This window comes from Oryzias latipes, chromosome 6 (genome assembly GCF_053564925.1).
Source record: "Oryzias latipes strain Hd-rR chromosome 6, Olatipes_Hd-rR_3.1".
NCBI classification, from domain to species: Eukaryota; Metazoa; Chordata; class Actinopteri; order Beloniformes; family Adrianichthyidae; genus Oryzias; species Oryzias latipes.
This window is the reverse complement of record NC_136242.1, coordinates 32,782,501-32,793,011: the sequence shown is the minus strand read 5'-3', so window position 1 is coordinate 32,793,011 and position 10,511 is coordinate 32,782,501. Positions and strand designations below refer to the sequence as shown.

The following is a 10,511-nucleotide window of genomic DNA, read 5'->3' as shown; positions in this document are numbered from 1 at the left end:
GGCGGATGTAGTCAGATCTGGCGTCTTTCACCATCTCCCTAAGGTGCAGCCTGTGGACCATGAGATTGGTGGATTTCAATAGACGCTCAGTTTGACAACACTTTTTTTCCCCCCATTCATTCTCTTTCGTTTGTCCCTTTCGGGTCACGGGGCTGCTGGAGCCTATCCCTGCCACTTGTGGGCGAAGTCAGGGGACACCCTGGACAGGTCGCCAGTCTGTCGCACGGTCACACATATCACACACCCACGCACAGTCCCATTCACACCTATGGAGTGACCAATTAACCTATGAAGCATGTTTTTGGACGGTGGGAGGAAGCCAGAGTCCTCGGAGAAAACCCACGAATGGATGGGGAGAACATGCAAACTCCACACAGAAAGGTCCCCCCATTGATGGCCCGTTTCAGGTCCCCCAGCTGGGACTTGAACCAGGGGCCTTCTTGCTGTGAGGCAAGAGCGCCAACCACTGCGCCACCGTGAGTTTGACGACACTGTCTCTTTAAATTTTGGATGGCTTCATTAATCCAGGAACACACTCTTTTCTGTGATACATTGGATTTGACAGGAGCCACCTGGTCCAGGATTGAGACACAGTGATCACTAAAATGATCAGATTGTTAACATCAAAAGATTCTTTAAATAAGTGGGGGTCAAACCTTGGAGACAATATGCCTGAAGAAACAGGTTCAGGAGAGATGTTTAACTTAAAGAAGACACCACTATGATCACTCATATGTACATCCTCCACCCAAAGATTAGTAATGCTCAGGCCAAGAGCAAAGTGTTGCCCTTTTGATGGGTGGGGTCAGAGACGTGCTGCTCAAAATGAAAAGTTTCAGTCAAAATAAAAAATCCATTGCTGGGCAGGATGAACACATGAAGGTTAAAATCCCCTAGTATTAAAACCCTTTCCAGTTTTATGATGGAGGAGAGAAAGTCAATAAATTCATGTAAAAAGGGGGCAGCAGGACCAGGGGGGGGCGGTAGACTAAAACCCAAAAAAATGGATCTGAGGAATCAACCTAGAATGACAGAGATTCAAGAGAAGAGAACGTTTGGGCGTTCATGTCTTTGCATGTATAGTTGTCCTTGCACACAACTGCCACACCCCCACCACGGCGAGAGGGGCGGGGCTTCCCGATGACTGACCAGTTCTCCAGACAGAGTTCGTTTAAATGAATAAACTCTTCCTCTTTTTGCCAATTCTCAGTCAGAAACATAACATCAAGGTTGTGTCTTGAAAACAGATCGTTCAATCAGAAGGATTTGTTGGCAATAGATTGAGTGTTAGCGAGCCAGGTTGCCTTGGAGGTGATGACGTCACTATCGGAGCGGCAGCGGGATTGGAAGCAGACCGGTCCGGCGGTCATGTGACTTCCAGTCGGATGAGGTGGAAGCTGAGTGTACACCGGTGAAAACGCGCAGAGAGGCGGTTCTCTGGTGTTTTAAGTACAAATATTTATTTTTAAATTCATAGTTTAACAAATACATTAAAGTCACAAGCTGTTTTAGTAGTGAAGCAACATGAAAATCAGAACACGTCAGCATTTCATTTGAAATCCTGTTAAAATAATTACTCTGTGGATTTATCTCACAAAATCCTCCATTTAAAGTAACACATATTTATTACACTGGTGTTTTTTTTTTAAAGAAAAGTAGTTCTGCAAAGTGCACAATGTTATTGTTTCAAACCCATAAAAAAAAGACTTTTTCAGGTGATTAGATGATTAAATAAACATCTGTTAAAACTGGCCTTCATGAATTTACAGAACAAATGTACAAATATGTTGAATTTCCAGGGTTTGAAGTTGTAGTGTTCATCTGAACAAACACAAAAATTACAAACACACGTCAGTGTGGACTCACATCTCTGGATTTAAATGTCTAACGTTGCAGGTTGATGGACTTTGGAGGCCAAATAAATATTTATGATCTGTCAGTTTGGGTCTTGAAATGCACTAAAAAGGTCTAAAAAATCCAAAGTAATCCAGTTGAAAGTACACTTTAGATACTGGTGTAGTTACAGTAGTGCAAAAAGCCCGTGTGCGAGTGCCGCTTTGGTCAGAATGTGTCCTCACAGGCGGACGGATCACCAGTTCAACAACAGGACCTCTTCCTGGCTGACGGACCCCCCACCAGCAGCACCGTCTTCTCCTTCTCCTGGTCTTCCTGCTTCTTCAGAATTCTAGGAGAGAAGCAAACCAGACAAAGAAATGAAGCGGATCTACAGGAAGCTAGCTCTAGATTTGTCATCATCTATTTCTGTATTTGGTTAATTTTGTTACACAAATATTTCAAAGTACTGGGATTGTACTACAGTCCACGTTTGTGGGCTTTCTAAATACCTCACCTGGAATGCAAAGTTTTGTTTCGGAATGAAAAAAAAAAGATAAAAGTGATGCAAAGTCAGACCACTGACTGCCCCTGCAGACCTACACACCTGAGATGGATTTACAGATGGCACCTGCATTTAACCCTTGTGCTATCTTAGATGACCCCCCCCCCTTCCATTGAGGTGTTCTCCCTACCATGACAAAGGTGGATAAAGGTGGAAAGATTTCATGTAATCCATGGACACCAGTGAAGATCACAAATCATTGAAGAAAAAAGGTTCAGAGCTCTGTCTAGTGGGTCTAGATGACCCAATCCCCAGTGCCTAGGGTTACCAGGACAAATCCTACAACCGCGACACTCACAGGACAAACTGTATACGTGTTTGACCATCCGCCTTATGCAAGCCACGCCCCATTTTAGAAAAACTGATCCTCACAGGATACATCTGCTCAGAGTGATTTTTTATTTCCAAATGGAGAAAATCCAGCAGTCTCCTAGAGTGTCGAGTATGAACAGATGCTGAAAGTGCCAGGATGTAAAACCAGAAAATGGATGCGTTTCTGTCCAGGAACTTTGAGTATACAATTACACACATGTTTGTTTATTTTCTGTATTTTTTTTTTTACTTTATGAAACTGATCTGTACTGAAAGTGGGAACATTAAAGTATCAAAGACTGATTGTGTGCAGAAACGGCCTCAGTTGTCCTTTAGTAAACATCAAAATGGGCGGAGTCAGGTGATTTTCTCACCTGGCCAAATGAACCATGGATTCCAGGACGTTTTCTCCGGAGTAGGCGCTGCATTCAAAGACGCTCAGCTGACAGTCCTTTTGGGACAGTTCAAGGAGGAAACAGGATGTGAGAAGTTCCTGTGGTTTTTCACACTAAAACTGAAGTAATGCCACCTTTCTGCTCCTCTCACTACAGATACTCATGTCACTGCGGAAAAACAGACCTTGGCCAGTCTTTCACCCATTTTCTTCTCAACTTTTCTCTCCATCTCTTTGTCTGTTTTGTTTCCCAAGAGCATGATGGGAATCTCTTCATTGGCGCTCTCCTGTGGACAAAGAGGAGAAAAAGATTGACCTTCAAGTTTATTTCAACAGAAAAAGCAGCTGAACTCGGCTACATGTGATTGAAAAAGTGAAGGAGAACCCAGCCAGCGGCCTGCTCTCTTACTTTGACGCTGCTCAGCCACTGCCTGACGGCCGTGAAGCTCTGCTCTGCCGTGATGTCGTACATCACAACCACGCCGTCCGCTTTCCGGAAGAACTGCTTGGTGATGCTGCGATACCTGCGTGAAGAAGACACATCGTCAAAAAGGACGGCTCAGATTAACCACGGATGTGCAAAATCTGATGGATTCATCACACAAAATATGTCCAGACCTCAACATTTCTCCCAAATCTCCCAAATAATTCTTTTTTTTCCCAGGGATTAGATTTATTAAGGGTTCGGTGGAAGAAAAGTGGGTGAGAACAAAAAGTTTCCAAAAAACAGGACTAACCTCTCCTGTCCCGCTGTATCCCACAACTGCAGCGCCACCTGGCTGTTGTCCACGGTTAACGTCTTCACGCTGTAGTCAACTCCTGAAAAGAGGAGAGAAAATAAAAAGATATTGATGGTGTGAAAATAAAGAAAAAGTTGACTGAAGAAAAAAAATGGATGGAACTTTTTCTAATTCTATTTTTTACAGGTTTCTGCGACTTTTCCCTAAAGATCCTTTTGCTTTAAAATAAAAGTTGCTTCATCTCTGCATCGGATGCCAAAAGCTGCTAATTTATAAAAATTTCTGCAGCGATGTAATTTCTGGGAACATTCCTTTCTATGGCGTTTCATGGCTGCCATAAAGTGAAAGGGCGTAAAGACAACTGAGCGGGCGTATTCAGGAACCGAGTGAGCGAACCTTACAACCGCGCAGGTGCAATTCTAACGGAGCGACCCCGCGTTTTGCAACTGCAGGCCTGCAATCCTAACTGAGCCCTGATCCAGCGAGGTCAATTCTCCGTTGCGCCCCCACCAGGAATTTGCGCTCAGTGTTAAGGGGTCGTTTTAGTCACTTGGGGGCAGTCACCTTCGTGGTTGATCTGATTGGCTGAAATTTGCGGGTCAAATGCAGCGAGGCAGCGGGGCGGGACTTTCATTTTTCAGAGCGGGGGAGGGTTAACAGGCGGCTCTTAAGCTGAATGCGGCTCTCTGCCTTTTATCATAGTTTCTACATACGGTACTTTCACAACCATAAGGGGAACATAAAAGTCTTACATTTTCTCCAAAATGTAAAGAGGCCAAACAGATCAACCAGAAAGCTTCCTGCCCCCAAGTGACAAAAACGCCCCCTTAACACTGAGTGCAAATCCAAGCAAGTGCGCAAAGGAGAAGTGAGCGCGCGGGATCAGGGCCTCGGCTCGCTCAGGTAGAATTGCACCTGCACGGTTGTAAGGTTCCTCACTCAGTTCCTGAATACGCCCGCTCAGTCGTCTTTACGCCCTTTCACTTTATGGCAGAGATGAAGCCATACATTTCCTCATTCAAAACTAGAAATCACTCAATCTTTACACGTCAAACTCTTATCTTCATCTCGCCTTCGTGCTTTTGGCGGTTTGATTGCCATCTTTCTAGGGGGATCAGAGGTGGAGATCTTCTCTACACAAAGTGGAGATGCCAGTTTGGGAGAGAAATCTTTTTTTTTATTAATATGTTTAAAATTCTGAGCCCTTGATGGCAGAAAAGCATGGATTTCCTCCCATTGGGGGCAGTGATGCACAGCATGATTAGTCTCCCTTTTGGTTGTGCGGGAGAACAACAGCTCATCTAAAGTCATGACGGCTTTGCTCGGATGTCTTACTAGAAGGAGCTGCATTTCCAGAAGATATGCAGGGTTCAATGCAATGCTGCTGAACGAAAATCAAACCGATAGGGTGATAATTGAAATTAAAAAAAATACAGAATATATCAAAGTTGACCATAAATAAGGTGAAAACAGCACAACAAAAAAAGATATTTTTGTGAAAAATGCCAGAGCCGGGTATCAAACCAGCGACCGTCTACTCTACACCAAGGATTCCCCATGTATTTCAATGGAGCCAAAATTCCTGGAATATCTGGAAAAATTCAAGGATTTGAAGGACCAAAAGTTGTAGCTGGAAAAAGATGAAAGAGCTGAACATTTGAATAGTTGGATAGTTAAAATAGAGGAAAAATTGTAGGAGGAGTTAGGCAGCAAAAAATGGCGAAAGATACTAGAATAAAGAAAGAGAAACAGGAAAAAAATGGGTTTAACACTTTATTGCATTCAACTCATTTCTGCTGGGTTTCATGTTCTTCTTTAAATATACTTCCAGATTTAAAAATCCGGAATATTTTTATGGCAAAACTACAGAATAATTATCATCTTTCAAAATCTGTACTTATAAAAAAAAGACAGGGGGTGCCACCTTTAGACAGTTGGCCAATCAAAGAACAGCCAGCAGGTTGTGATTGGTTTTGATTTCTAGCCAACGGAAACCAGCAGGGATGAGAGGAATGAGCTTAACTGTCAAATAGTTAAAAAAATGTTTTCTGATGTAATGAAGCCAGTTCAAACTAAGAGAAACCCATCTGATTAACATTCAAATAGACACTTTACTATTTAAATGAACAGCGTAACTCAAGAAGTCAATTTTTACATTTACGAATCAAAAATAAAATTCAGGAAAAAATATGTTTTTAGAGAAAATGCAATGAATGAAGTGATCACACGCAGCTTTTTTATTTTTTTTTTTTACAAAAAGTACATCAGAGAGATTGGAAACTTGCCGTTTCCATAGCAACAAAACATGTCTTAAAGACTCTGAGACCAGTGTGTGTCTGCCTTTCAGACAGTCAGGAGAGTAAAGAACTGAAATTTTAAGCACAGAAAGAGAAACAGCTTTTGAAACTAAAAGAATTCTCATTCAGTCGTTCAGAAACATGGGTGTTAGTTTGACTCTAAGCTAACTTTAATCACTCATATTAAGCAGGTGAGTATAAGTGGTTTATCGTCTTTAAAAAATGAGGCTAGGCTCCGCCCACTGCTCTCTTTTGGTATTATTCATGCTTAGCATCGATTATTGTGACGCCCTTCTGTCTGGTCTGATAAAAAACAACATTAAGAACCTTCAGCTTCTCCAGAACTCTTGTAAAACTGCTGATTGTTTTGTTTTGTGCATTATTATTGCTTGAAATAAACCATTTCAAATCAAATTTAAAAAACAAATAAAACAATAAGGAAGTAGAAAAGGTTTGGTGTTTTTGCAGCACATCATTTTTCATTCCTCTTCTAGAAAATCCCAAAATGATCAAATAAATGTAAGTTCAGAGAACGTTCTGTTCGAAGCAAAGACCACACAGACGGAAAGGAATTTGAAAAAGGAGGAAGAGGATTTCACCGTTTTATCTGCAGCTCTGCATTTATAGAGCTGCTCCAGCAAACCTAATCGGTATTTTGAGCTTGTAGGCCCAAATAAAACGGCTTCATTGCGCTGCAGCACATACCCACAGTGGCACAAGTGCCGGGGTGGAAGCAGTCGTCACAGAACCTCCGGAGGAAACAGGTCTTTCCGACACTCGAGTTCCCCACCAGGACCACTTTGAAGAGGCGGTCGGGTGCTGAAGGGGCACTTTCCTCCTGAGGAGACGCCAATCACAGGAGTTTGTGGAGCACTCATCGCTAAGCTGTCATCTCCTACTTTAAAGGACTCACGTTGATGCTGGTTTCCTTGCCAACGGGCTGAACCCTCGGAGACGTTGGCATTTGCCTCTCCGTCTCCCCATTTTCCTCTGCAGAGGTGTTGGGGTAAACAAAGTCCTCCATTTCTTCGCTGCACAGGTCGTCCACGCCGTCGGACTCCTGGAGAGAGTTGGGAGATGAACGGTAGTTCACCAAATGCGGGAGGTGGTCCTCCTCAATCGAAATGATCCTCCGAAGATGCCGTCCCGGCACGGCAGACAAACATGGCTGGCTCGATGCGTTCTTTGAGCTCAGCCTCGTCTCTGCCTCCTCATCCTCACTGCAGATGGGAACAAAAATGAAGCCTTAAACGGCAGGAATTACAGCTGTGAGAAGAACGCCGAAGCCGTCTACCTTCTGGGGAATTCTGCGTTTGAGACTTTCAGCTCATCCACTGACGGCCGCTGCTTTAAAGTCGCTCTTCTCAAAGAATTTTTGGGTTTCTGGAAAATCAGAAAAAACATTGTTTTTTAGTGTTACAGGTTTTCCTGTTTACTCCTCAAGTTTAAAGGGTTTGAAACTGGAAAAAATAAAAGAAAGAAGGTGAAGTCTTGTACGTACGTGATGGACCATGTCTCTCTCATCTCGCAAATGTTTGTTCATTTCTCTGAGAAAATAAACAAGATGACATGTAGATTTGATTGACATAAAATGACAGATTTCACATTTTGTTTTCGTTTTTCTACTAGAGCTGGGATTTGAACCCTGAAACTCTTTTACCCCTCCATAGAGGCTCCCTGGCTGGAGGAAAAATAAAATGAAAGCTGCCCTAAGTTTTAAAAGTTACTTCGTTAGCATTGATTTTAGTGTCAAAGTTTCAGTGAAACGTCTGAGCTTCTCTGAGTTTAAAGCATCAGTTAGTTCATGCTGCACAAAACCGTTTCTGTTGTACAGAAGAGAGCTGCTAAGAAAATCCACTTAAAATTCTTCATATACAATTTTTATTGAATTATAAACCAATACAGTCATGTTCATGTTAACATGTGTAGTAAGTAGGGACAAGGATGACGGTCTACCAAAGCAGACCTCAGACATAAGAGAAAAAGCCATTTTAGACTTAATTCTTGAAACTTTTCAACATTAGCTCCTATGTGCCTCAATTTAAAGAGGAAGTCATATATGCCTCATCCACAGTCAGAAGCAATTTCAAATGAAAACATTTACATTTCGGTTTTAATCTATACCAAATATAATTTATTAAGGATGCATCAATTCAATCTTCCCATGATTCGGTTTAATGGTGTTACATTCAGTTCAGATTTTGATGGGGAACGGTGCCATCCCTACAATTTACCGTGTCTATATTTTTAAGTAATACTGGTAAAAATGCAAACCAGTATCAACATTTCCCAAAGGGTAATAGAAGACTTTGCAGCTCTAGGTTTTACCCAAATGCTATATTCTTTTTTTAGCATTAAAGGTTGCAGACTCCTGCACTAGTAGGAACATGAGAGCTGAACTCCAATCAATGTGCATCCATGCATGGCTGACAAATCTCATCTTTGAGCATTGTAGATGAAACCATGACATTAAAAGATATTTTTTCTCTTAAAATCAGTTAAAAAACAGTAAGAGTATGTCAAATGTGATTTTATAAAAACAATCAAGTATCATCTTTAAAGGCACAGGAGGCTGGAGCTGACCTCAACAGGTCCAGTTGTTTGAGGAGACTGGCCCGGTCTCTGTGCAGTCCCTCAGTCACCCGATAGACTTCCCTGAGTTGGAGAACATTCAACAGTCAGACATTAACCACATCGAGAAAATCCTGAATCTTCTGTGGATAAACGATGGACACAAAAAAAGGGAAAGAGAACAACGACAACAAAAAAAACTCAATGAGATTATCGTCTTTTCATCAACAGTATCACAGCCACAGAAAGTGACATTTAGAAAGATGTGCGACAGTTTGTTCAACCGAAAGCAAAAAAGCAGATTGTTCTGCAGATCACAGCAGAAATACCAGCTGAAACCCTGTGAGAACCATGTTTGCCCCCAAAGGAGACGAAAGCTGGCAAATCTCTCAGTAAACATTTAAAACGCACCATTACAGGAAAACAAGGAATTTGTGACTTTATTTAAAGATTTCCTGCTCCTTTCTTTCCCCCTCGGAATACGATTATTTCAAATCGGTTGAAACTTCAAAAATGCAGGAAGATAATCAAAATTTAGATTTTAAAAGGGTCTGTATGACACAAAAAGAATTTGTTGAGCTTTTAAGTATTATAATGTTCATTCCTCAAAAAAAGAAACCCTAAAGCTGTGCTTTGATCCATTCATCGCTGAGTTTTCCTCTAAAAAGCTGCGCTCTGAGCACTAGCCCCTCCCAACTCCCATTGTGACATCACAAAGTGAGGAACCGCCCCTCCCAGGAAGAGTCTGTACTGCCAGCCCCGCCCACCAGCTAACACACACACTTTCTCCGTGGAGCTAGCGGTGCTCGGCTAAACGATTTCCTTTTCTATGCACAATCTGTGCATCCATCTCTGCTCAAGTTTGGATGTTGTCCGTTTTTGTGGGAGACACGCCGACACGCTGCCGAGGCCGACTCTAGGATGACATGAAATGGGCAACACCCACAAGGAGCAAAAGGCGGAGCCTCGGAGATGGTGTTGTCTTACTTCCAGGAAACAACTCAGGAAAATAATTGATATTTCATAAGAAATGTGTTCTTTAGCGTGCCATAATTAATATATTACCATATACATGGATAGTGTTTACTATAAAAGCTTTAAGGATAACATGGTGTAGGCCCTTTAATGAAAGTTACTTCATTTAAAATGATTTATTTGATGTGTATGAAAACTTTGGGATTTTCAAAAATCTACAAGTGAAAGACTTTGATGCAAGTCTGAATGATCTTTCCAGCTGAAATTATTATTTAAAAAGTTTAAGAACTTTACGTTTCCCTCATTCATTTCCAAATCCATAAAAGAGTAAGACGATGGGATGGAGAAGCATAAACCTCTCTGCTTCGTGGCAGCAGAGGAGCCCTGAAGCCACTCACATCTCCTTCTCCTCGTGGAGTTTGGACGATTGCTCCTGCAGTAACTCCAGCTGCTCCTGTGCAAACATCAGCTTTTGGCTGACGTACTGCAGCTCTCGCTCCAGCTCGCCGTTCGACTGCTTCAGCTTCATGTTCTCCACCTTGGTCACGTGCTGCTTACCGTGAAGTTCTTGGCACTGAAACTCCAGCTGGAGAGAGACGCATGCAGGTGCACTTTCAGGGGTTTTATCATTTAGTTATGGTGGCCGAGACCAAAGTAAGAAAAAAAAAAAAGTAACGGTGCAAACAAAAAAATAAAACCCTGCTGCAAATAAAAAAGAAATGCTACAAATAAAGAGTCATTTTTTTTCTGCAGCAGTGTTTCTATGATTCCGCACGCCTTAGCCAGCTGTTTTCACTCGGAGGGTGCAAATGCAAAAACAATCC

At 42.1% G+C, this 10,511-nt stretch overlaps 1 protein-coding gene across 1 annotated transcript in view; it reads right to left on the bottom strand.

Annotated features, from left to right (window-relative positions):
• Positions 1–1,438: 1,438 nt before the first annotated feature.
• Positions 1,439–10,511, bottom strand: part of cracr2aa (calcium release activated channel regulator 2Aa) — a 21,169-nt gene continuing 12,096 nt past the window's right edge. The window contains exons 8-18 of the mRNA XM_004070194.5: positions 10,086–10,273; positions 8,725–8,796; positions 7,643–7,688; positions 7,436–7,524; positions 7,055–7,361; positions 6,847–6,979; positions 3,842–3,923; positions 3,514–3,628; positions 3,290–3,391; positions 3,085–3,161; positions 1,439–2,185 (exon numbers count right to left, since the gene is read on the bottom strand). Of these exons, the coding sequence (XP_004070242.1) occupies positions 2,098–2,185; positions 3,085–3,161; positions 3,290–3,391; positions 3,514–3,628; positions 3,842–3,923; positions 6,847–6,979; positions 7,055–7,361; positions 7,436–7,524; positions 7,643–7,688; positions 8,725–8,796; positions 10,086–10,273 (1,299 nt within the window). The 3' untranslated portion in view covers positions 1,439–2,097. The remainder of the gene's footprint in view (positions 2,186–3,084; positions 3,162–3,289; positions 3,392–3,513; positions 3,629–3,841; positions 3,924–6,846; positions 6,980–7,054; positions 7,362–7,435; positions 7,525–7,642; positions 7,689–8,724; positions 8,797–10,085; positions 10,274–10,511) is intronic.